The sequence below is a fragment of the Borostomias antarcticus genome (genome assembly GCF_949987555.1).
Source record: "Borostomias antarcticus genome assembly, chromosome: 12".
Taxonomy (NCBI): domain Eukaryota; kingdom Metazoa; phylum Chordata; class Actinopteri; order Stomiiformes; family Stomiidae; genus Borostomias; species Borostomias antarcticus.
Genome location: NC_140245.1, coordinates 18,404,658 through 18,431,796, shown reverse-complemented (window position 1 = coordinate 18,431,796; position 27,139 = coordinate 18,404,658). Strand labels below are relative to the sequence as shown.

Below are 27,139 nucleotides of genomic sequence, written 5' to 3'. Positions count from 1 at the left end.
CTTCTTTGCTGGAACTGGAAGAGAGGCTGCTATGCTGTCCTGCCCTCACAAAGCCCTGGCTGGCCCCCAAAGAGAGAGCCGGTTAAAGATTAACCTGTCTACTAAAGATCTCCGTTTATAGAGACTATAACCCGTCCCGCGCTAATCAGCATCCTCTTGCACGTCCCCCTCCGCGTGTAAACAAAGAGAGTTCAGAGATTCTCAGAGTAGATTCTGTTATCTTCAGTAGCTCATTATTTTGAAAATAGAATTTGTTATCCATTATAGGCCTAGTATCTATGGTGGAATAGGCTTACTGAAGTCTGGACATGCAGTGGTCTGACCGTGTGGCTTCTAACATTCAAACACACTTGCCAAAATAACCTATAAGCCAAGGTGGTAGACATGCAGTATTTATACGGAGGTGGAAAAACGCTCTTGTGAGAATTCCGTCTGAGAGTTCTCAATGTCCAAATGTCACCATTGGACAGCAAAAATGTAATCTTGGTCTAAAGGTTGGGAGACTCGGGCTCGAAGCCCGCAGGGTGGGCTAGGCGTCCATGAAGACTACTGTGCCTTGATAACCTTCTTTATCTCGTGCAGATGCTTGTCGGCCATATAGTGGTGCATGCGCGAGGGAGGCCTCCGGTGGAGGCAGTTGCCGAGAGCTCGCGGTGCATACTAATGTAGCTGTCACCGCGGTGCACGAGGATATTTATGACTGCTGTCCCGCGCGCATATAAACGCCTTTATTTGTAAGAGAAAAACACATTCGATATTCCACATGGAGACGCGGTAGGCTACAGCAGAATGGTCCTGTAGAATTTCACCTCAATTTATGGTTTTCTCAGTCTTGGTCCATTTGAGACTGTGACCTCGTTTCTTTGTGCAAAGCAAGCATCTTGTGATGTGTGTGGGCTCCATAATTATAATAAATACATCTGATAGGCTATATAGGCATATATATCAGATGTAGATTGACCTACTGGCTCCTTTACATTGTGCCCCAGAAAGAATAATTGTATATAGTAATGGTGGGTTCAGACTGACATTTATGCTTAGCCTACAATTATTATTTCTGGGGCACAATGTGAAGGAGCCAGTAGGTCAATCTTCTCTGAATCTGTAGCCTATGGGACAGCATCGGCCTTTGTTCAGTGAGTTGGACTATGTGACCAGTAGAAATGAAATGGAATTCGTTTAGAATCTCCCTCATGTTGTAGACAACTTTACACATATGAAAAACACCGTGTGGAAACGTTAGCCTATAATGCTATCTGGCTCAAGAATAAATGACGAATTAAGGATACAATTTCTTCATCAGCATTGCTCTGCTCTTTATGATTAGACCGTATTAGGCCTGCTCGCCGTCGTTTGGAAAGAGCCGTTTGTGAATGCCATAATTCGGAGTAATTTTGAGTTCCCTGGAGAAAGCTATAAATTAATGCTCTTTAGTCTGGCTTACTGTAAATTTGTGTTTTTAGTGAGCAACCTTTCCGGGACTTTATAGCCTATAATTAACAGCGGTAGCCTACCTAGCCAATAAAAAGGCAACACATAAAACTAATAGTTGTTCGCATGGCCCCCTTTAATAACGCTTTAGTGTCGAGTTGTTCTGCCATTTGCTGTAGAGCCCACCAGGCCTTATCAACACGAGACCTTCCTACGGCGGTGATGGTGTGAAATATAGCCTACATAATCGTGATTTCTCTATTTCAATATCACATGTTGAAGAGTTAACTCCTGCCCTATGAATCCCTTAGATTACGATAGGCCTACACGTGAATCGCATGTGTCGTATTTCTCAGTCAGGCTTTCTGCAGACCCCTGCGTGCACGGCCATAACTCTGATTAATGAACAACAAACGGAAACGTTTAAACTGAGAACAAATGCAAGCACATCTCAACTCCTCGCCAGCATGCTTTATTTCCAAACCAAGCTCGAATCTCGCCATTGTTAACCCAGGATAGGCTATACGTGACATAGCCTAAGAACACATTGGATTAGCTGTTCGTCTTCTTTTTTTAGGGGTCCATATTCCTGTTGTGTTTGCACAAACTGAGATTAGGCTATCGAAGGAAAATAACGAAAATCAAACGCGCCAACTAGGCTATTGTGGAGCTCTAGTCTGAAGGAATAGCCGTGTCCGCCGTGAGTAGGCTACTAGGTAGGATTTAAAATAGTCGGTTCGAGTATGCTCGCTTTTCTGTGAAAACTATGTTCTCGCCCACACGGTCGTTACGGTAAGTTGGTTAGTATAATGGCACAATGGACAGAGCTCGAGCTCTCCCGGTCTGCGTCTGACCTCGCGCTTATTACCAAAGCTATTTCATTTCACATCCGAAATATTTGCAATAGCCTACAGGCCTATAGTCTACGCTGCAATTATAAGACATTTCAATTCTGAATAATCAATAATAGCTGCAAAGCAGACCCTATAAAGTTAAATCACGCATTCAAAACACAGTTCTGTATAATTTAAAAAAGATGGAAATTTATTGAAAGTAATCCAGCAGGAACATGGTCTGAATAATTACCATCAACGAAAAGATGCGTAGGCCTATTTGCTCAAATTATTTAATGGAAAATATAGGCATAGCCTATACAATACTCGGCTATAGGCTATATGGAGCAGGTTCATTCATATTCAACCAGAAAATGGCGTTATGAATAAGTGATGGAGAATAGGCTCAGTGGATAAATATTTCCAAGACTATATTTGTGAAAGTGGCATGTTTACGACATTCCCAAAATTATTTTATTCCAAAAGGATTTAAAATATAGCCTAGAGCCAACGGCGTATCGCCGAGGCCTGTACGTGGTTACCGTGCATCAGCCTACTAATTATCCTCATCACTAGGCCTACAGGAAATGTCATAATCCTATTTAACATTTTAGAGATCCCTGCACTCGCACGGGGACATGAATATGAGCTCGCTTTACATCAATAATACGATCTGATAGTAAGATCACAAATTTATGGGATTTACGGTCTATCGAGTGAAGACGCGCCGTGGCCGCTTATATCCCTGTTATGTCCCCTTCATCAAACCGCAAAATCAGCTGAAACCAACTCATAATAGGCCTATAGCCTATCCTACCAACACTGCTGTGTCGGGGTTCACCCTTAATAAACATGTGTAGCTAAAATACTCTGTCTGAAAGCTTAGTGGTATCCTAGTTCTGTAGTGTAACACTTAAATGGTGATAACGGCCGTCCCTCTCCAACAAACAATAAATCACATTTATTCTCTGCAAGGGCCGCTGTGGTGAAGCGCTGCGTTCGGCCATTCTGTTGCTTACCTTTGAATCAATTTATCACGCGGTCCTTCCTCCTCCTCGTCTCTGCTTCTCCTCCAGCCCAGAACATCCCTCACGCGGCTCCTGGCAGGACGCAGCCGTCCAGACCTGCTCGAGCTGCCTCAGACATCTCCGCACCGACACACACGGTAGTCTGCCCTATTCCCAGCGGAGAGAGCCAGGGAGTCCTCCGCTACCAGTCAGAACGGGCAGAGCAGGTACTCCTACCGGACACCATCCATGTTATCCACCATGTAGGCTAGTTCTAATTTCATTCATATTCCCCAGAAACATGGTGTGCATCACTAAACCTCCATGCAGATGTGTTCACGTGACCAGGAGCATATTAAAACATCGCATGGATGGAACAGAGTCGCGTGCTACATCAATCCCCCAATCCTCGCGCCATGCTTTGTGTCTTTACGCCCACAGATATAAACAGGACTCTAGCATGACGTTGATTCACTCTAAATCCATGGGTTAATGCACGGTTTGCTTTTTACCTTTTTTATTGTATTTACATTTCTAAAATCTGTGCAATAATGGGAAATTTATTTCAAATTGGTTAAAATAGGACTGTCTTTTCATTCTTCCGTGTGTGTGTTTTCTCAGTAGGCTACCTGTTATTGAAAGCCCATGCTTGCATTTGTAAGCCATATCAGACCTGAGTTTTCAAGAGGTAGATATAGCTTATGGAAGAAAGGCCAACGACCTTTGGATGAGAGTAGATGAGAGTCTGGCCTCACTATCTCCGGTAAACTACCATATATGCCAGGCCTATGTCCTCTGAGGCCGGCCAGACAGCTCGATGCACCAGACTGGCATATGTGGAGTTCCTGCTGCAATAAAACTCAGAGATTTACTGTCCTCGCCCGACCCAGCCGCCTCTCACCCTCTGTCTCAGGAATGACTAATGATTTACAGCGAGCTGGACAACTGTCACCCCGCTGAAAGGGCCGCCGCCTTTCAGCCAGATACCATTAAACACCCATTCTTCTGCCGCGGCCAACACTCTTTGTTTGTATTGTGTTTCCACACACAGCCTATGAGTCAATTCATGTGAAGTCTGATTTCATTTTTTGAAAATGAAATAACACACAATTATGCATGTTTTTCTAAATGTGCAATTCTCAATTTTTATTTCCTACCCAGGGATCAATAAAATATAGGCCCACTCCATACTTTGCCATAGCCTACGTAATGGTCTTACGCATGCAAGCCTTAAACGCAGCTTTTGTTTGTATCACGACAATAACGAAGTTAAATGATTAACCTGTTGTTCAAATCAACTTTAATAACCACGCCCATTACAACACACAACTAACTGAAGACGGAGCTACAGGCAGCTGTAGGCAGAATCTGCCCGGTTGACGGCTGAACTGTATCATAAGGGTCGACTCAACATCATTGCTTTAAGGTTAATAGGTGCCGTGGCTCAGTGGAAGGTAGGCTACATGGGCGATTTTATAAGGGGGGCACCCAGATTGGCCAGCCCAACTCTGCTTCAATTTTTTTTAAACTAATTAACACAGTTATTAAATACATAATTGTGGTTTGTACCAGTTTGTGTTAGGTCATCATTCATTTTAAAAGTGTATTCATTACTTAAGCCTTTAAAAATGTATATATTCATAATCCACCAATGGCACAACTCGTCCGTCGACCTCAACTATTTCCGGTTTGATCTGTTACCGCAAAAAAATGAGATCTGACTGTAGCCTACTACTGCTCAGTGCTCAAGCTACAACTAGCCAATCTGCTCACAATGGCGAAAAGAGCAATAAAAACAATAGACCACTTCTTCATAAAAAAATAAAAAATAAAACTGGCAATGCTAATGAAGAAGCTACCACTCCAAATGACACCGCAGCAGGTGCAATCGAATGCAGAAGTGCTCCAGAGGCTATCGAAGCAAGCACTAGCACTAGCAACATCACCATCGGCGAGGAAGCTAGCACCAGCAGGCAGTTGCAGTTTGATGTTGTGATGTTGGGTATGGCCTAGTGCTCGGTCATAAAGTCATATTGACATGCTCGTGGTGTCTAGATGAAGTTTGATGCGTTGTGCATATAGAATTTTCATACGGATTTCTTATTAGCATAGTGTTCACAACTGGCATTCTTTGTAAATAGACGGGACGGGACGGCAGAACTGTTTTTTTTCTCACGTCAAAGCCTATACGTTGTATTATAAGTGATAGGCTATGTTCTTAGACACCATTATTTTACAATATTACAATATGTTTTAACAATTAAAAACAATGTGAAAAAGTATCTAGGTTTTTTCTTATAGGGTTCCACTTTGGTTTGATGGAGTGCTCGTGATTAGTGCCGCCGCTGGTTTCCAAAAGGACTCCATCCATTGGTTACTAATGCAACCACGTGTTCATGTGGTGAAATGGCGAAGAGAAAGGAACCCCATAGTCCCAGAGATGGCCTTTCCCACCGCTCATAACCACACGCGCGCATTACTGCAGGCCTATGTTGTCATGTTTTGGGTAATATGACAGCTTCTACTCTCAGCTGACGTCAAACAAATGTTTGAACCGTAAACTGTTAAGCTACATAATGGCTAGACATGCACATCATCGACGAGTGTCACGCACCAATCTGAGGTCATGACTGCCCGGGGGCCTTATTATTCAGCTCCGCGGCGCAAGGGAGTAAATTAATTATGTAGGCCTAGCCTTTATTTCACAATTATCAAATTTGAAAGAAACATGGTAATTTGGCCTAGGTAACGCAAAGCAGAAGACGCACAGATAACGAATGCATATGTCCATTTTACGCACATGAACAAAGGTTTGTGCGCTCTTACGCATGCACGGCGCGCGCACACACCCTCTCTCTCTCTCTCTCTCTCTCTCTCTCTCACACACACACACACACACACACATTTAGGTTAGTTTATTATGAGTTTACCCATGTAACAAATAGTCTACGGATTTAAACAGGTGCTCGGTTGTTGTTAAAGGATCTCTGAGCCGTCCATATGTACATGTTTTGTTCCATGAGTCGGGGGTTATAGAAAGCAAGCGGACCAAGCAGGCATCGGCTGATATTAACTATTTACAGGATGACAATGCAGTGGGTCAGGGGTCAGTTCTGAGGAGGTGGGGCCTGCATGCCTGCCCCCAGCCTGAACCTGCAGGAACCCGCCCTTCAGCCCGGCCATGCTCAACCCTCCAGCCCTCCACCCTGGTCTTGCCTGCCAGCCCTCCAGCGGTGTTGGAGAAAAAACATATTTGCAATGTGTGGACTATCTGATGATGAAACACAGTCATTGACATATATTCCCAAATTGCTTACATTTAGATTGCCTTAATGAATATTGGCTGACTGAATCACCGCGCTGCTTGCAGATGGTTTATAACTTAACTTAGCACCACATTAAGCCTACGACACCTTGTTTTCAAGAATAGATGTAGGCTAGATGTAGACTATTATCAACTAAATAGCCTCACCTAGGCTCGGGGTGGTAAAAGGATAGCCCCTCGGCCCCGACCCTGGGGGGAGAGGAGAATCAACAACCTACCCAAACGAAATCAACACAAAGATATCGATATAGGCCTAGTCTAGTTTATAGGCTAAAGGAAACTGATACAAAGCTTTACAATTATTTCTAGCTGTATCACAATATAAAACCTTCAAATTCTGCTTATCGTTTACTTTTTTTTATTGTAGTTGACATTATTGGCATCCAATCTTTCAAAAGCTGCAATTCATGAGAACATATTCCCTCAAACCGCGTGAAGTAGGCTATTGCTGATAAAATATAAAACAAATGAGTATAGCCTAAACGGACCACATTGAATACACAAAGGGAAAAAATAGTACAACACACATAGCATATCAAACTGATGTTGGATATAATATAAATATTATTAGGCCTATGTTAAAAAAAGTCAGACCTGCCATATTTGGAAATACGCTGATTTATAATAGAATAGCCTATCTGACAACCCTGATGGGCGCAAGAACCTCAGTGACGTTCTATGTTCAGTCCAATCCTATAACCCTGTAGCCTACGCCTGTACCTCCGAGTCAATCCAGTCCTGGAGACGTCAATCATATACGTCTTCTACGTCTTCTTATAAACTGTTCCTTTGAATGTTCTCCGTGCGTTGTAGGAGAGCTCTGTTCCCTGTTCCCCAAGGAGGGAGAGTAGGGTAGGCTACCTGGTCCTCTGCTACAGCGCTGTGATATGAGCACGTCCGTCCTTCTTCAGGGTCTGTCCGCTCGGACCAGAGGAGGAGGACCGTCCTTTGGTGTTGGGCAGTTTGTGGTCTTTCTTCCACTTCATTCTCCGGTTCTGGAACCAGATTTTGATCTGCCGCTCCGACAGACACAGCGTGTGCGCGATCTCAATCCGCCGTCGCCGCGTAAGGTACCTATTAAAATGAAACTCCTTCTCCAGCTCCAGGACCTGCTGCCTTGTGTACGCAGTCCGCGAGCGTTTGGGCTCTGGTCCCGTGTGGTCCGGGTTCACTAGGAGAGAAACACAACGATCACGGTGGTCAGCAAATGAGAGGCACACACCTCCGCCTCTCTCACTGATCCCGACCAACAAATAGGCCTACAATTTGGGTACCGTCTATCAATTAAGCCTATTTTATAGTCTACATTTTAAGCCTATTTTAAAGCCTGCATTTTCTTGACCTGATATGTAACAAATGGAGATCTGCAAGCAGAGACTTGTCACTGGATCTTCTCCACAGCTCGCGCGGCTTAGCTGTTTCTTCCCGCGCGGCTGTAAAACTTTATTACGCGAGGGTGTAACTGCGGTCGCTTTCTGAGAGACCATAAATATCCCGCTGCTCGCCGCTGAGACAAACGCAAGGGAGAGAGAGGGGAGTAGAAGGGGGAGAATGGAGACCTAGCAAGATAGAGAGGAAAGAAGAGGGGTGAGAGAGAGACGGAGGTGTTTTACCCGTGACAATGTGCACCTTCTTCATCCAGGGGTAGACTACAGCTGGAGGCTTGCTTTGGCCCTTTGGATTCTGGCGCTGAGGTCCGCAGTTCCTCGGACCGGCAAACTGGACCATGGAGGATGGTTTCGCCCGGTCCGTGAACGGGAGAGGTTGGCTGGCTTGCTCCTGATCTGGACCCCGCTGCTGCACCGTATCAAAACTGTAGGTCGCTGACCGGGGGTAGAGGTAGTCTGGCTCATCAGGGGAACAGTAGAACCCCGCCTGTTCAGGAATATAGCTGGTTTGCGAATATTCTTCACAAGGTGGAAACTTGGGATCAACATATTTGGAGTTCACCATATACGAACTCATGGTCATTAATTTCTGAAAGTAGCCTACTAATTTTTCTCCAGTTGTCTTTTTTTCTGGCCACATAAATCCCTCCTCCTCGCTGTCAGATGAACCGAGATAGGCGCCCACGTGACCCAACTACCCAATAGACCTGCGGCAACTAAAGAGCATTGGCTCGAGCGCAGCAGAAATTTGCACCAAATATGTTAATTTATCAGAATAAAACGACTCGCGGGTACTGACCCTGCTGACTGAATACAATATTATCAAACGTGATGATTATTTAACTGAAAAATTGCCAAAATGGCCTCGATCCAAACGAATGAGCCTGTCTAGCCTATCTCTCACAATCTCATAGCTATTCTGCGACGACCACCTTTTTTGTTTTAGGTGTTTCGTGACCTAAACCTTAGTAGCCTTCCATTAGAGCCATACAGCCTCTACAAACAAATAAAGCTGGAGTATTTGCTTTAATAAAATAAAAAAATAAAAAAAAACAATAGCTTTAGACTGTCCCGCGGTAGCCTACAGAGCAGCAGGAGAATGCCAGAGGAGGTGACGGACATGCCCTTTGTTCCGAAGGGGTCATCTCCGTGCTACGAGCCTCGCGGTCTCCCGGTCTGTAAACCGGCGAAAGAGAGAGTCTGTTTCATTAAACTAACGTTGTTAGTGCATGTTGAATTCAGAGCAATCACACTGAATTCTCGCATAACAGAACTAAAGATGGAAATGTAATCTCACTAGCCTATGTTTTGACAGCTTGATTATTTGCCGGGTTTATTCAACATTCTGGGACTAAATATTTTGGATAGTTTATCGGGCATGAAAGCATTGTTCATTTTGAGCGGAGAATATTCTGGCTCATCCGAGTTTCAGATTGCTGCCAGTTTGATTCTTTTTCAAATTAGATGAGTTTGAGATTATCAAGGCAGAATTAGGCTACCACGAATATAAGTCAAATATAGGCCACGGCCTGAAATTATTCTTTAGGCTAACCAATAGGCAAATCAAGCTTGATCCAGAGACTTAACATATAAGCAATATTAATTTTTGCAGGACAATGTCTATTTACGACTAGGTTTATGGTCAGAAAATCGGATAATGAAAATAATTAAGTTCATTAAAGCCTAGCCTAACGAAATAGGCTAGCCTATCTTCCTACAGGCTACCGGTAGGCTACATAAAATAATTTGTAACAATAGAACCATCTGTAAAAAGGTTCTAGATATAAATATTTTCAGAACGAGCCATTTAGAGTTCCAAATAGAACACAGAACCTTAGAGGGTTCTTCTATTTAGTTGTTTTCTATGATTATAGCAAGCTTTTGTTAGAGCAGGTAGTGCATAGCCTACTAGCGGCAGTTAAACATTCATGCAAATAACATCTTATTAAACTAACTATGGTAATATTAGGCTGCAAATAAACTATTTAAGAAGTCCATAACTGTGCTGCGAACATCGCCTACAGGCAGCCTATGGGTCATGTATTGTTTATTCCATTCTATATCGAATAAAGACAGATTTGATTGACGATTTTGCATCGACCATATACTCCCCTAGAGCCGAATCTGTGACCATGATCTTTTCACACAAATTCGGTTCTACAGGGTATATATAGACGACGGAGCAACTCTCCGGTGAAACGAATGACTTCTAAGGAGAAGGCGCGTGTTCGTCGAGATTAGTATTCTTGAATCTTTCGCATTGTCTTTCCGCATAGGCTATGTCCCTAAACACAACACAAAACTAAGGCATAGTTACAATTCAATTACAGAATGCTGTAAACAGTGTTACATTTTATCGTTAACGAGTAGCCTAGGCTACAGACCCACAAGCAAAGAGTAGCCTGAAAAGTAGGCTACTTGTATTGCCAATACCAAATAGCCTACCAATACGCTATTGCATGCAACCTGACCACCGAGGCTGTGTGTGTTTACTTAAGCCATATCTTCCAGGCCAGGGGTCCACATCCCCCCAGCAGCCTGCATCCGGGAGCCTGTTTCATCCTCCTGCCGGCGACAGTGCGAGCAGGGCAAGGGGACCAACCAAAGTTCAGGGGTCCCGGATGACCCGCGGGACGGTCTGGCCCTGCGGTCACCCTCCGGCCGCGAACACCATCTATACACACGGCGCGGCCACTGAACACTTTATAGACATTACATCTAGGCCTACATAGCGATATTAAATTTTGTTGGTTTAGTTATGTTTTAAGCGGTAGGCTATAACCTAGGCCTATGTTGTTGCTGGCATTTGGGGCTAGCACGGATGTTAGGTTGCAAACGAATAGCCTAATTTCGAGAATAGCCACTGACTAGCCAAGGCCCTTGACCAGAATACTTGCTATATGAAATAGCTTTTCATCTTCAATAACAGGCCGTCATTTATAAACTACACCAGCGGGGCCGCCGGGTTGGCCCTTTGTCTTTTTTTCTTCTTCACTTTTTCACGTGTGAGACAGGATGACCGGCCGTTCACCTCCACGCGCTCTAGCAGACGGTCAAAGCTGAGTTACTGATGGAGCACGGGGTGAGAAACTAACCTCCGCTCCGGCAACTGGTTGGATGTATATTCAAGCTTCTGGTCACTTAGAGCAGTCAAATAGACATGTATATAGTCTATAGCCTACATCGAGGTGAATAAAAGGCGTTTGTAACCCATTTCCATGACATAAACAAGCAGTAGGCCTATTGTGTAAGGTTTTCCAGTAGTTATCTGAAAACGTTTTAATAGAGGCTATAGGGCTAATATATCAGATTAATATGCTGTAAATACACTGCACCTGGCTGTAGCCTATTATTCAGACCTCTAGCATAAAATGTGAATATCGTATCCCATATCATATTCATGATATGCTACTTTTGACAATAATGTATGCTATACCTAGCGACTGATATAGGCTAATAAAGAACATTGTTTTGACAGCATGGTGCAACAAATGGCAAAGAATGCAGCAATATTCCTTCATCGAATTCGTTTGAAAATGTCTGTGTAAAAATCAAAATACAACGAAATAGCTCTGCTGAATTTACAGACACTAAAATTACCCGGTTCATTTCTTACACAGCTAAAAACATAAGTTAGCGCGCCACACCACTCCAGTGAAATCAAATAGCCTCACACCATGCCTCCCACGCTGCGGTGGAATAAAGAAAGAAAGAAAGCTTACTTTGGGGCCATGGAACGTGGGAACCCGCGAGTAATCCGTGCTTCTACATTTTAGAGAACATTCTGTTATTCCAGGCCATCTGCACTGCCATGCCATTCTACAATGTGAGTTATATTTTGGCCTGTCAAGTCAGGGCCATAAAACAAAGTTTAATGGAATCACGTGTTCTCTCCATAGCCATTCATGCTCGTCCCCGGAACACATAAATAACTTTCAAACTCATGCATTCAACAGCGCGCGCAGGGATGGCACTCCAGAGTTCTTGTGGTCGGTTTGGCAGGCTATTTTTCATTATAACACAAGATTATTATGGTACAACTCCTATATAGGCCTACAAATTACATTAATTAGCAGCTTTGATAGCCTAGCTGTTCGTAGATGTATTGGCCTGGACCTGTGTGTAAAACATCAAGGCCTATGTTTGTTTATCTCCAACTAATTAATCTCATCTCATATTGTTTTATTTGACCGTGTGATCAGATGGCATTTGTGCATTGGGCCACACACACACACACACACACACACACACACACGCACACACACACACACACACACACCCTTTGATATCCGTCAATGGAGGGTTATAAAACCATAAAGCCTACCCTTATGAAAACACCCAGTGTGTGTTTGTGTGTGTGTGGGGGGGGGGGGGGGGGGGGGGGGGGGGGGGTTCGACGACAAATGCTTGTGTTACACTAAACACCAGTTTGGGTGATTCCAACAGCTCGACTTCTGGTGAGTCCATTAGTACCCACCCTGTATGGTGTATGATGACGCAAAGAAACACGCCAGTCCAGAATAAAACCTCCAGCAGTCCATGCACACACGCTATTAGGTCTACCCATGCCTACTTTGTGTGTAATGTGTTAATTTATATATTCATATTTATATGATGTAAATTTATATTGTTATTATATCTTTTACGTTACATGCATTTATTTATATAAACTAACAGCTTCACTGCTCGTTAAAATCGTCGACATTTTGGCCAATAGTGTTGGGGGATGACGTAACTCTAGCTAGCTCCCTCCTTTGTCCCGTCCTGCTGCTGTCGGTGGTGATCTGACTGTTGGCCAACAGCGCCCCCTGTCACACCAGACCGTCACCTACACCTGCGTGTTTGAGCTCCGCAGGGCTGCGTTCCGTTACGGATAGATGCTCCCTATACCATGTGCCCTCGCTTTCTCCTCTGCGCGAGCAGAGGTGGCGGGGCCCAGCTCCACTGCTCTGCTCTACCGTCTGCCGAAATCGGCCCTGTTTGACTCTTTACCTGTTTTACATGTTTAATATTTCCTAAGCGTTGTGTGTAGGACTACTCCCAAAATTGAATCTTGAATATTTAGTCATCCAGCCGGAGTGAAGGCAGAGGCACTGGAGGAACTCAGTCCTCAATATGAGCCCAGAATATGATCTTGATCGTATAGAATTAATTTACTTTTTAATCTATGTGCTCTTGATTCTGAAGGTCATACTTACCAATTTTTTGAGACCTTTTCGTAAGGCCGCGTAGCCTACGTGACGAATTTCCTCTTACAGCTTGTTCCTGTCCGGTAGACTGGCCCAGACGTAACCGCCTCTTGTCACCTCCTGCCCCGCATTGTCCTGTGGGTCTCCATGCCTGCCTGAAGCACCGGATTGGGGCTGGTGCTCGACCTGGGTTCATGAAATTCTGTCTTTATGTCACATCACATAGCCTACCTATAAATGTAGCCTTCAACATGTTATTATATGGCATGAAAATATACAGCTCGAACTCATGGCAGAGTGGTTGGTTTCACAACACTAGAAAGATCTGCAGCTACAAAGGCGATGCCACTTTGCCTGGAACAATTTTGAAGGTTAAAAATTGACTCGTTTTTTTAATTCGCATTTATTTTCCTCAATAACGGTGGGGTATAACACTAATTTTCTTTCTTTCTTTAATCTTTTTTTTGTCACAACAAATAACTTTAATCGGAATAGCCCCCCCCTCTCTCTTTTCTGCCGCATTGCAGTTGGTTGTAAATTCTTCTCCAGCTGCCATGGCCAGTGAAATACTGTCTTTGTTAAATTTTACACCCTCAACAACGAAGACCCACTCTGCCGTCTACGTTTAAAACTCACATTATCGAGATCAGGCCTCTACTTTATCCCTATTCATATTTTAGAGGAATTAACTGTCTGCCAACTACAGCCATATTGCAGGCTGCTTCGTTTACAAAGTAAAATATATTGTTAAAGAGAGGATCGTTTGAGCCTATAATCGCCTAAGATAGGTGGAAATTAGCTTGCAGCAGACTAAATTCGAAAAAGCTTAATTGTAGTCTCTGGTGTAGGCTATAGCCTATAATGACTTGTTAGAATGCTAATTAAACATTAAAAACAAGTAGCCTACAGAGTCAGACATGGACACCGAACGACAAATGTAGGCTTATCAAACAACCCTCAAATTAATTGTAAACTCATAACCGTTTTGTTAAGGCTGCGTTCATGTCTGATGAATGGAAATGTAGCACCACATGAAATGGACCCGGTTTGACTGGACTACCCGTATTCCGTTTGAGACTAACATAACGGCAACGAAATTATAGGCTCTAATGATAGCAGGCGATTGCAGCCATAATCATCATAACTGTGATTTAAAAATACATCTTAATTACATAAAAATAACCACAAAAAAATAGGACACCTAGACTATATCAAGATGGTCAGCGTTTGATTAAAATTACGGTAGACAAACGGAATCAACGACACTGACTAATCAACCACATTGACTAACGAATTTCATATTCATAACCATTTCGAGGTGTAACCTATAGGCTACGCTATATAGGCTATTGATATAGATTTTACTTTTTACAATAAACTAGTGAATAATTAGCCTACTGTATTCTCCCATTCTGAGCCGTTAAAGACGAGTCCTACCTGCTGTCACCGACACGCACCATCCTGCTCGCGCTCTGCAACGCCAAGCCGTGACCTAGAGAGGTGCAGACATCACCGTCTACAGTCCCACACTGCCCCGAAGGCTCACTATAGGGATTATACGTCTGAGGTGCCTGTAGGAGGAGGATAAGTTCTTTAGACGAGACTCACAACGAAACGGTAGGCTATATCGGAGCCGAGGCAGGGGTAGCCTACAGCAAGAGGATCTCGAGGAGTCGACTGCATGGGGCGCGTGCATGTGCCGTGGAAGGGGGAGGCATAGGAAACGAGGCGAGGGGCCCGCGAGGATGCTAGCCCCTCACACATGACCAGAGCACCCAATGGCGAAGGAGAGCTGCTCGTAAAATGCTCCCTAGTCAGAGCTGTAAATTCACTTCCTCTAGGGAGGAATGTCTGTTGTCTGCTGCAGACCGCAACTTGCCTCTCCTGGCTTTGGCGCATAATGGCGGATGCCTCTTTTTCTGAGCAATGCGGTAAACGCACAAGGCTCGACCCCCCCCCCCCCCCGTGTGTTCAGCGGGTCTGGTCCCACACCCACAGTCTGAGTGGTGGATAGGATTAGTGGCCCCAATCAATCCGAACATCCATCCAGTTCTAGCAGCACCTGAATCTACCGCTGGAGAGGGACAGCATGTCCTCCTCCTCTCTGTCTGTGTAGTCTGCAGATGTTTTCTCAGGCCGCCTGTCGGGCTGGTGGGCATGGTGAAGACAGTGGCCCTGCTATGTCTCCTCCTTCTGAGATTGTTTCTCTCCTCTTCCCTCACCTCAATTCCTCCTCTGCTCTATTCCTGCACCTCCTCTCCTCATCTCCGACTCTCTCCTCTTTTCTCTTATTGAACATCTCTCTTCTCCTATTTTCCAGTTATCCTGCATCTCTCTCCCGTCCTCTCCTTTCCTCTCTCCTCCTCTCCTCATCACCTCTCATCTCTTCTCTCTGCAGGTGGGCTCGTATCTACTGCGGGCCGGGCCTACGATAGGAGTAGCCTGATTAATGAATTCTAGCCTACAGGGCAATGAAAGGAACTGCTCCCTCCTACCATGGTCAAGCCCTACACCCCCTCCCGACCACTACGCTCTGCCTCGGGGCGACTGGTTGCCCCGTCACTCTGAGGCCCCTGCGGTCGATCGACACGGTCACGGCTCTTTTCTGCCCTGGCTCCGCAGGGAACGAACTGCCCATTGACGTCAGGACAGTACAGTCGCTGCCCATCTTTCGCCGCAAGCTCAAAACATTTCTTCAAGAAGTAGGATACCACGATCCTCCCTCTTAAGCACATATTGTATTTATATTTTGCTACTCTGGCACTTTGGCTTTAACACCAGATTATGCCAGTCATAGTCATTTGTTTAGAAAGGAGATGCACTTGTGAGTTATGGCGAGTAGTAGCCTAGCCTGTACACAGTACACTGACTACATGTTAAATACAATTATTCTAAGTAAGAATAAAATAATAATAAATAAAAGCGTCTGCTAAATTAATTTATTGTAATGTAGGCTAATGAAAGTGAAGCTTTATTTAATTTCCAACTTGCCGTCTCTGACCTGTAGCCTATAGCCTCCTCTGTAGCCTACTGGGCCAGACATAGCAGCCTGCTGTCACTTCTCAGTGTTTATAATTCATGGATCCATTCTCGTTATACGGTAGGCAACCCCCATCACTCAGGTGTAATGATGAACAAGCTTATTGTCAGTTAATTTGCACAGACATGCTCAAGCTCAATAGGCATATACAGGGATAAACTAACACAGACATAGACTAAACTGCTTAACCCTCATGTAATCTTGACAAATAGGACGGACCTTTCCCTTTTATTTGTCCAAGCAGTTTCTTAATTACATTGTTCCCAATGAGGCCCATGTGCGCGTACAGGGTCCTCCAAGGTTCTGAATAAGATCCAATGGCGCGTGATCTGGAGTCAAGTTCCACGAGACGTGATATCTCATCTGGAGAGTCCGGCTCGGTGATTCTTTATGGTGTAAGCATTCAGGACAGGACGCATATCATATGGTTTATAGTAGCAGCTCAGGTTGTGTAGTTAAGGCCGGCAGTCTCACCAACTTATTGAGTAGGCCTTTTTGTTAGATCTATGTGTGCCAGTTTGTATTTTGCAACATTTTTCAGTAGGCCAACACTCTATATTAAAGTCCTCTTATTAAGCATTAGTTAATAGGTAATACGGTCCTTAAAATAAAAATAAAATGCTTAGCCTATAAACCTGAATATGAAATATTCATAATGAATATAAATTAATTAGGCTATATAATTACAAATATAAAATAATAATTAAAGAACAGTATAACAATTAATAATGATTAATAACAGTAATTGTATTATTATTATTATTATTATTATTATTATTATTATTATTATTATTATTATTATTATTATTACATGGGCCGGGTTTCCCGAACGAGTTAAGAAGCACTTAACTCCAAAGTACTTCTTAACTCCCATGCAAAGGGTTGCTTAAGAAGGGTTCCTTAAGAAGGTTATTTATCGGCCATTATCATTATTATTATTATTATTATTATACAATTACAATTCAATGGGCGAGTGAGCCTCGTCATGGTTCAAATCTTTGCAAGTTTGCAGTGGTAGGCAAGTCGTTGCCGTTAATACGAGATTGTCCCGTATTGAAAAATAAAATGCACTTTCAATACTGAATCAGTACGAGACGCGATTTGCCCGTATTTATGTGCACAGAACTGCAGTGTTGACGGCGCCTACTCTCGCGCGTTAGCAAGAAATGGCAAGCCATTCCTATAAGCGATATTGGGTTAGGGAGGCGTAGCCCACAGAAGGAGATCTATTTAGCCTCGCGTCACCAGTCTCTCCTCGGGGAGAAGAGCCTAGTATCTATTTACTTCACTGCCTTAAGCCCGCCCCATCATCCGGCTCGAGCCTGTAGAGCCCGCCTCCAGCATCCGCTTGCTTTATTTTTCCTTAACCGGTAGTTCTCCTCGCATCTTCTTTTACAATTTTCGTCGGTGTTATGCCTGGTGATGCCATCGCGAATGTTATCTACTCGAAACGTCACCATTGCAGCCTACAATAAAAACATTACAACAACTGTTCGACTTCCGGTCCAGACCGAATGATTATGCGATGCGTCATCGCGCTTCCGCTCTAGACCGGCGAAACAACACCGAACGAGAAAGGCCCCAGACAATGCCGCGTTCCAGATAGGATTTTGAGCCCGTAAGTTACGACTTCAAGTCACGACTCACGACTTCATAGCGTTCCAGGCAAACTGTCTGAATGCGTGGCATTCTGGATAAATGTAAACAAGCCGATATGGTAAAAGCTTGAGATTTGGCACATTGTCAGAGCTGGCAAGCCAAACATTGTATGCCTAATTTCGCTATGCTAAGGAATCGTAAGTTACATTTTATTTATTGACATCATCGACTTTTTTCGCCGTTTGCATGGTCACGTTCAGGTTTACCTTAAAGGAGAATACTCGCTTTTGACAACCTGGACCTTATTTACATCGTTTATATAAGACGTTTCACTCACCGAGATAACTTTGGTGTAATTCGGAGGCCTGTAGAAGAAATTTAAAATCCAGCAATATCCATGTAATGGTGGCGGACGGGGCACTGAGAATGCAGCTTCTAAAAAAATCTATTTTCTTCTGCGAAACGGTTGTTTTCATCAATCTGTCTTTATCAATCGCTAGTTGTGCTTACATAGAGCGTAGGCCTGTTGTAGTTTTTCACATGCCTCTGTAATATGATCTTTAGAAACGTCTTTAGAAAGAAATAGCTTCCCCACTTGCTCCAGCACGCATGCGCACAGTGCGCAAGCGTTGCTCCAACACGCTGTGCGCATGCGTGCTGGAGCAAGTGAGGAAGCTATTTCATTTCTAAAGACGTTTCTACATGGATATACTTGGCTCGCGCTGGATTTTACATTTCTTCTACAGGCCTCCGAATTACACCAAAGTTATCTCGGTGAGTGAAACGTCTTATAATATGCCGTAAATAAGGTCCAGGTTGTCAAAAACGAGCATTCTCCTTTAATGTTAGCTAGCTAGCACTAGCTATCTCTTGTCAACATATTTGGGCATCATTACATACACATAGCAGATGTAGTGCATAATTGTTTGTATTATTTTGATTACAACGTACAAATTTACTTTATGTTGCCCTAAAGTTATCTTTGTCGCCATACCCATGGGGGCTGCCATCTTGCTTAGAGGGCTGTGTGACGTCAGAGAGCGCAACTGGGAGTACATTGATCTGGTACGAGTTCACGGGTGGGAAGGGTTTGACTGCCATTCCAGTGCATTTTCACGTGTAGAAGGTCGGAAAAATACGAGTTAGGGGTAGCCTGGAACGGGCCATAAGATCTATTAAGCGTTATCGTACATTTGGACTACTGAATTGCTGGCGACAATTCAGTAGGCTAGTCTCTGAATATTGCTGGGGACATGTCCCCCCTAAATTCTATGACCATGCTCCAAGTGCATAAAAGGGTTAATTAACCTTAATAAGGCACTGTAGTCACTTTAGATCCGGTAGCTCCAACATGCATTCGTGCATAATTAATGGATTATAAGTAAGTAGGCCTATAAGCAACAAAGGCTTTTATTAACGTTCTTAAGCAGTTCATAAACTGTTAACTGTTACCTTGTTTTATAGGATTATATTATATTACCTAATCTAACAATACACATTTTATAATGCTATTATTAATAGGCTACTTATAAATGTCTTATTAACACATACCGTATCTGTTAACTAATGCTTAATAAGAGGACCTCTGATTATGATTAATATTAAGCGTTACCTATTTTTCTTGTTTATTTGTGCTATGTGCAGGGAACCGCAGCTTGAAGTGTTCTTATGGAAACAGTAGCTTGACCACGGGGAGCATAATTCTTATTGAAACAGTTGCATTTCACAATCCACACACTGAAGGATAGCCTATGTGAATTCAAAGCATATCTAAAAAATAAAATAAATTAATAAAGGATAGATCTATGGCAGCATTTAACAGTGGGCTACAGGGGCTGACTGGGGAAATAATTCAGGCCGGGAAATGTAGCCACGAGCCGACGCCGACGCGGTGAGATGGAACACTTTCAGTTTCGTTTTGTAAACACGAAATGGACGGGCTTTCAGATTGTGAATAATAAACTGTCGGCAAGTTGTTGAGCGTGGGGGGGGGGGGGGACATTCACTGCAGGCCGGCCAGGCCAGTTAGCGCGCCAGGCCACCGGGACAACTCCCGGTGCTCCCGATGGCCAGTCCGCCCCTGGCTACAGTATCAACTGAATCAGGTTTTAGTGCTGTGAAAACCTGGACACGGACTTGGCTGGACCACATACAAGGGCGTAACAACAAATATGCTCTTTAGAGGTGACTAGACTAGACCTCCGTTATACAGACCAGGCGCGCCCTCTAGCGGTGGCAGTCTTTACACATCTTGGATGCACCGACCTAGACAGATACAGCACTGAAAAAAACAAGGAACACATATAAATAGAAAGATTGCGGTTATTAAACATTAGGATATGAGTGTACGCAGTTATTTCAGTTTTAGCTTCTCTGTTAACTGTATGCTCGAATTAAGACAGTTTATTTCGATGATCTAACGCAACAGTTGATTTACTGGCTATTCTTATTCTATGGCACACATAGGCCTATTGCTTTTGAAGATTTTCAAAAGCTTTTCGTCCAAAGCAGCCGCGAGCTGTGGCCTTGTTCTGGACCGCCTGCAGCCCATGATGAAGCCGCCTCAGATAGCCGTGGCACCCCGACCAGAGCTGATACCAATGCAGTTGGTGAATAAACGTGACTTTCTGTCCATTCAGACCGGCGGACTTCCTCTCCGCAGCACAGACATAGCCCACAATTCATCCGCCAGACGACCTTTAGAAAAGTGTCTGCATTTTTGTTTGTCAGCAACAAAGTCCAACATCCAAGGAAAGCGGGTTTTCAACCATGGTATAATTACGTCCTTCGCCCATAAACTCATTTAGTTCAGATGTCTGGCCCCGCGTGGCTTTATGGGCCGCGTCGCTTCCTGCTCCAAAGACATTGTTGTCCCTAGATTTGGACAATACCATCCCTGGGAACCACCACAGCTCCTCCAGCTCTGATCTAGCTAGGCTAGCCTGTATGAAATATAGGCTAACTATATTAATTCATTTCGTGATTGAATTCAATTTGAAAATAATCTCCACTGTTAGGCCTATATTTTTGATTATGAAAATATCCTATGAATTTAGAGCATTATGTTGAATCTACCTGTATGAATAACCTGGTAGGCTATTAGGCTATGTAGCATATTAACATAAACTAATTTTAACAAGCTATTGCACAGAATAGTATCTTATTCCTAAAGCCAGAGTAATTTCGATAGGCTACAGAATGGAATAACCTCTCAAAATACCAATAGGGTGTATACATTAATCGCCCACGTCCAGATTGGGACTTAGGCTACATATGACAATTACACTGACCATTCTCCACTGCCAGTATGTAGTCGAGGGTGTACGGAGGTATACGGATCGAAGCTATCCTACCTAGTTTTTTATCCACAGACACACAGTAGCCTGTGTCTACTTCTTATCCACCACTTATGTAAAAACTGAACAGTTTCAGAGTATTTCGGCTACTGTTATAGAATAAGCCTATACCTAGCCTACTTATTCAGTCACCACTGCACCCTGTCCTCAGCAATATAGCCTATAGGTCGGTGTCATGCGAAGTGAGACATATTTTGACAATAAAAACAGAAACAGAAGCCTTTAATGCAATGCCTCACACGAACTAAATATATGAAGGCGTTTCTTTTTAAGACTTTAACTGATTTTGATTGGAAAAGAACACAAATAGCCTATTCTACATTGAAAATCGAATTTTGTATTAGGCCGTGTTTAGCATTTGAACAAATAGGCTGCACCTAACTGCGTTTTCTTAGTAAAATGTGTGAATGCACAGTCCAAGAAGACATTTAGAATATTAGTTATAAGCTTAATTTAAGACGTTGCCTACCATTTATTAAGATAAACAGAAAAACACAAGTGCATAGGCTACATAAAAGCTCGTGAATTATATTAGGCTATAGGCCTAGCTAGTTAGATAGTTATTAAGTGTCCAGTCTTGGGCAGACAGTTCGTGGTTGGAAGGTAGAACTCAGAGTTTGTTCTTAACGTTCTTCTCGCGGCTCATCTTCTTCATCTTCATCCGTCGGTTCTGGAACCATATTTTGACTTGCCTCTCGGTGAGGTTGAGTATCCTGGCCAGCTCGTAGCGGCGCTCCCGGGTCAGGTACATGTTGAACAGGAACTCCTTCTCCAGCTCCAGAGTCTGGTGCTTAGTGTAGGGACAGCGCTTCTTCCGGCCTGACCTCGCGTGGATCCAGTTGGCCACAGGGTTTTCTGGGGCAGGAAATAAAGTTCGGGGAAGGGCAGGTAGAGACCCACAGTTGGCTATAATTTAGCTAGGTCTGGCAGTTGTGTAAAATCAATATTGCATCTATGGAAACTATTTATTCATCATATATTCACACCTTGTCAAACCACAGAGCATCAACTCTAACAGTAGGCTATAGCCTAATGTCCTAAACCAAAATTAGGCTAGAAGCTAAGTAGCTTTGTCCCTATTCTTCTGAGTCACACTCAGTTTTATTGCCAGGTAGTTTTTACACGTACTAGGAATTTGTTCTGGCCAGTTGGTGCATAACACTATGGATAGACATAATTAGACAGAGTGCAAGGACTAGACGGGACAGTGCAAATGAACAGTGCAAAATACAAAAATACAAAATGGTGTGCTATGAGTGTAGGCTATATGTAAATGTCTTATACTATTATTATTTTCTATAATTAACCTATCAGTCGTTCATTTTATTTGATTCTGTAGCCTATTCATGAACAAGATAGCCTATAACTTAGCTCATTAACGCTCATTCACCTAAGGCCGAGGGATATTTCCCCATACGGTTCAAAGGTTAGTAAAAGTCGTGCTTTAACACAACATGGCAGTAAATCAATGCAGATATTCCGTTTGCTTACTTAGGTCAAGTTGCTGTTGCTTGTCCTTTCTGGGTTCCATGCCGTTTGGCTCTTTGGTTGTTTCGTCCTGGTTCTTGTCCTCACATATCAACTCGGGGGCGACTGGTACGCGGAACACTCGTTTCTTTTCGATGGGGTTGCGCTCTGTGGCTTTGTCCTGTACGGGTTAGGGGGACAGTGCCCGGAGAGACGGCTGGGGATGGGCTCTAGCCAGGAACGAACCAATCTGTTTTCAGAGGAGGAGAGATGGTGGGATTGCGGGAAGTAGTGGTGGTAGAAGCCGTGCACTGCGGAGACAGACGGGGGGTGCGTCGAGGACCAGGACCCAGGGAAGACGGCTGATTTTGATCCAAAGCTGCAGGCAGAGAAGTCACCCTCCCCACCACCGGGCGCACCGGAGGGCTGCGCAAGCGAGCCCTGCACGAAGCGCGCCCCATAAAGCTCCTCTGTCTCGTGCCCCATAATAGAGTCCACATAATAATTCGTGAGAGTGCTGCCGGTCGACATAGTTTTGATCCAACCAGAGACTATAAAAGGTGGCGCTGTTACGGATATCTGCTCTCTCAATCTCATATTTTGCTGGCTTCATCTCCACCGATTGGTTGTGTGGATATGGTCACGTGATCATATTTACCAATACAGTGAGTAAATCAATTCACAAATAATGTATTTTATGCACCTAGGCTATTCTACCTACCGCCATGGAAGGACCCTGACTAGCACGGCTTCATATAGCCTAGCCTAAGCTTTCACAACGTTCACGCATAACACGTGTCTCTCCGCAGACAACTTTGGCTAAGCACAGGGGGATGCTTGATTCGTCCATCATAACCCCATCCCGTAGCTCCAGCGGATAATTTCAGATGAGACTCCAGTCTCAGAAAGTAGTCAGCGACACGCCGTAAGCAGGTATAGGCTACTGGGCTCCTTAAATGTTTATGGAGCAACGGGGTTGTAACTCCAAACCAATTCTTTGTAGGCCCATGGCGCTAGCTCGCTAGTCTGCTGTAGCTATTTAATGGAAATATATGCTCATGTGTTTTCAGTTCTGAGCTGAAGCCAAATTCATGTTTGCTCAGCTAGCCTACTATAAATGTGTTTGGCACATTAAGTGAACTTTTGTGTAGCCTACTAATTGGTTTTATTAGGAGCGCCGCCATCGTGTTTTTATGTCTGTCAATAAAAGGTTTATGAGGTGCGTTTGATTGTGCTTTAATGCGTCTCAGTAGATACTGTAGACGAACACGGCATAGCTGGCAGAACGAGTGACTGGCCGGTCATATGCTGGTGTTGTGGTGTTCGCTGGTTCAGATAGGCTAGTGAAGCAGCCTCATTGCCTTTGGAGAATAAAGAACTAGGCTAAGTAGCCTAAATCATCCGTATTTGTTTGAATGATAGTTTGGAAGAAAGAAAAACATTTTAGGACAAAAGGTTTTCATCTCAGTTTATTTTGCCTAATAGTTAGCCGAGCGGGCTACATTAGCATGCAGTCATTTAACAGACGCTTTCATCCAAAACGACTTACAATTTTACAATATTGCGTAGGTTGTGTGTGTGTGTGTGCGTTCCTTTTACGAAAACGCATTTGTTACAGTAGCCTAAAATAATTATCCTGTTCATTCTAAATGTTTTCGTTCTCGCCCGGCTAGGCATCAGAGAAATAAATCAAGCGTTATCCGTTCAGTATTAATTTGGTCCGCTATTTAATGGCAGGCCTAGGGGCTACATGCCACAGTACATGCATCGTAGATACATTCAGTTGTGATTCGGTGTAAACAATAAATACATTTATTTGAAACACATAAACACACAAAACAGAAGGCCTATACAAAGGCCTACTACTAGGCTACTAGCGATGTGTTGCAGACAGCGCCTCAGGTTCAATATCTGAAACCGTGGTCCTTTAGGCTACTCTGCTGATGTCTTGTTGTTGATGACGTTGATGTTGTTTGATCTATAACAAATAGGCTATAAAATCACAAATATAAAATACACTCACTTCGGGGTGTAGAAACGACAGGCTGGTTTATTGAAGGTCTGTGAGCCCAGAGCTCCATCAGGCCCTCGAACACCTCAGCAGCCCGTAGGCCCGGTGTGGACGGGTCCGGGGAAGCCCCGAATGGACCGGGTCCTCCGAGTCTGTACCAGAAATTATGGTTCTGACACACACTGGGCTTCAGGACTCAAGAGAAGGTTAGGCTGGCGGTAAGCTCGCGGGCCCGGTTCTCCCGACTCAGCTTTTTCAGCTTCATCCGTCGGTTCTGGAACCAGATCTTGACCTGTCTGTCCGTCAGGTTGATGCTGTGGCCGATCTCCTGCCGGCGCTCCCGGGTCAGGTACATGTTGAACAGGAACTCCTTCTCCAGCTCCAAGGTCTGGTGCTTGGTGTAGGGACAGCGCTTCTTCCGGCCGCTGCGCGCTGTTAGCCAGTTACTGGCGCAAGACTCGCTTTTACTCTCTGGAACAAAAACACAAAAACCCATAGAGAATGGTGCACACACAAATAGGCTACGCTAGTTATTTGTTTTATAGATATATCTAACACAAATGGCAATAATCTATATAAAATTATAAATAGGCAGTATAACGGGTTAATGTAGTCTATTAGCCTAGTCCATTGTTAGACTAAACCCTGATCTTAGGCTATTCCAGGCTATTCCAATAGAATACATATTACATCTAGCCTACACATTGCATCTAGTAGCCTTTATATATAGGCTAGTTATTATTATGAAATATATAAAATAAAATAAAAACACAACTAGATATTCAAACAGGGGACTATATGTGTGAAAGAATTACAGACGTTCCAGGAACGAATAGGCTATATAGCCTACGTTTAGCCTATATTATGAGAGCATGCCTAAAAATAGTCTACACTTGGTATGGAAGTTAAAGTAGGCCTATGAAAGTCCAATCAGTTATCCTCTATTCTAGTAGTATTGCCCAGAGCCACGAATGGCTTTGGCGAAAAGACAGTAAATTATTGGGCTACAATTTAATAGCCTACCTATTTAGCTTAATCCTGCAGAATGCGGAGAGTATCAGCTCTAGGCTACTGAAATGGCTCCTCTGGATACCGTGGCGGAAGACGAGTCTCTTGTCTGTATAAGCGTTTTACAGCGACTCGAGGAAGCCTCTCATTAAACGTTACGACTCCGGGGTTGTGTGCGCTTTTATATTGCAGTTTATGGCACAGTGGCCTCCCGCCGCCACTCCGATCATACTCACCTCCCGCTTCTCGCGCTGACAGGTCCGGACTGGCAGCCGAGGCTCGAGATGAACAGCTCCGGTCCCCCCGCGGGCTGTTCCTCTGGTCCGCCCGAGGGGAGCTGGTGCTCTCCGGGTCTCCGGTGGCTGGAGCTTCCCCTAGAAGCCTTTCCACTTGCTGCGCGCGGGAGTTGGGAACTGCTCCGTTAAGCTGCAGGAGACTCTCTGGGCTCCCATGGTCGCCGTTTTGATTTTTACTGGACGCGTACGTTTGGCTGAGTCTGAAGTATCCCGGGACCGGGATCTCGGGGCTGTCGACGGGGCAAGAGTCTGGGATGAGGCCGGAGTAGAAGGAGGGGAGCTGCTGTGCCTGGGGCGAGCCGAGCCTTCCTGCCCTGTCGGAGTACATGCAGCAGTCACTCTCCTCCTTAATACAAGAGGAGAAGGAGGGCTGCTCGACCCTGCACACCCTCCCCGGCTCAGCCCAGCCCTCATACGGGGTGAGGTAGGAGGAGTGGACGGCCATGCCCGGGCTGAGCTGACCCGCCTCGCCTCTCTTGGCCAAGGAGGGGACCAGACTGCAGCTTGCCGTCCCGTAGGCTCCCAGGTCAGCACCGGACGGCACGTACATGCCGCTGCTGGGGTAGAAACCGTCTGCCCTGCACGCGCTGATCAAGGAATCTACTAGAAATGTATTTGCAGCTGGGGAGCTGTTGGGATAAGACATGTTGGAACGGTTTCAAAGAGGAGAGGTAGAAGTCCTTCGTATTGGATGACATGTCTCCAGCAAAAACAATGCCCTGCGTGCAGTAGGCTAGGCTACCTCCTCGCGACCACATGACAACCACACCAATGGGAAGTGAAACTGGCCTTGGGACGCAGCCTCTCGCGACGTCACGTGCGCACGCGGGGACAGTTGATGGGGACCTCAGATGCGACCAACAGCGACCCCCAGAACCCGCACTTGAAATTGATTCCCGGAGTAGAGGAGAGTAGTAGCACGCTGTGATGGAAAATATACTGTAATGTTAAGTCTGCACGACTTAACATACCTTAAAATGACGCGCCGATTAACTTGCCTTGTAGGCCTAAATGTCAAATGTAGGCCTATACGCCTTTTAAAACTTTGATTCACGTTCAAGATGAAACGCTATGCAATAACACGGTATATTAAGAATAATTAAAGCCCAAGTTTGGTGCCATCATTTCCACTTAAATGAGGTCCATGAAATATTTGTCTTTTTTTGGAAATGTGAGGGTGTTGTTGATC

The 27,139-nt window shown here is 44.4% G+C and overlaps 3 protein-coding genes across 3 annotated transcripts; all 3 read right to left on the bottom strand.

Moving 5' to 3' along the window:
- Window positions 1–7,468: 7,468 nt before the first annotated feature.
- On the bottom strand, window positions 7,469–8,607 carry LOC311315767 (homeobox protein Hox-D4a-like; the record flags this gene model as incomplete). The annotated part of the gene is made up of 2 exons (XM_084446467.1): window positions 8,210–8,607; window positions 7,469–7,767 (listed from the first exon to the last, which is right to left on the bottom strand). The coding sequence occupies exons 1-2, from the start codon at window positions 8,565–8,567 to the stop codon at window positions 7,469–7,471; spliced, it is 657 nt and encodes a 218-aa protein (XP_084302593.1). The 5' UTR covers window positions 8,568–8,607.
- Window positions 8,608–21,778: 13,171 nt separating this feature from the next.
- On the bottom strand, window positions 21,779–23,121 carry LOC311315766 (homeobox protein Hox-D9a-like; the record flags this gene model as incomplete). The annotated part of the gene is made up of 3 exons (XM_084446466.1): window positions 21,779–22,023; window positions 22,660–22,816; window positions 22,882–23,121. The coding sequence occupies 3 exons, from the start codon at window positions 23,119–23,121 to the stop codon at window positions 21,779–21,781; spliced, it is 642 nt and encodes a 213-aa protein (XP_084302592.1).
- A 1,721-nt stretch (window positions 23,122–24,842) lies between these two features.
- On the bottom strand, window positions 24,843–26,596 carry LOC311315765 (homeobox protein Hox-D10a-like; the record flags this gene model as incomplete). The annotated part of the gene is made up of 2 exons (XM_084446465.1): window positions 24,843–25,117; window positions 25,891–26,596. The coding sequence occupies 2 exons, from the start codon at window positions 26,594–26,596 to the stop codon at window positions 24,843–24,845; spliced, it is 981 nt and encodes a 326-aa protein (XP_084302591.1).
- Window positions 26,597–27,139: the final 543 nt, after the last annotated feature.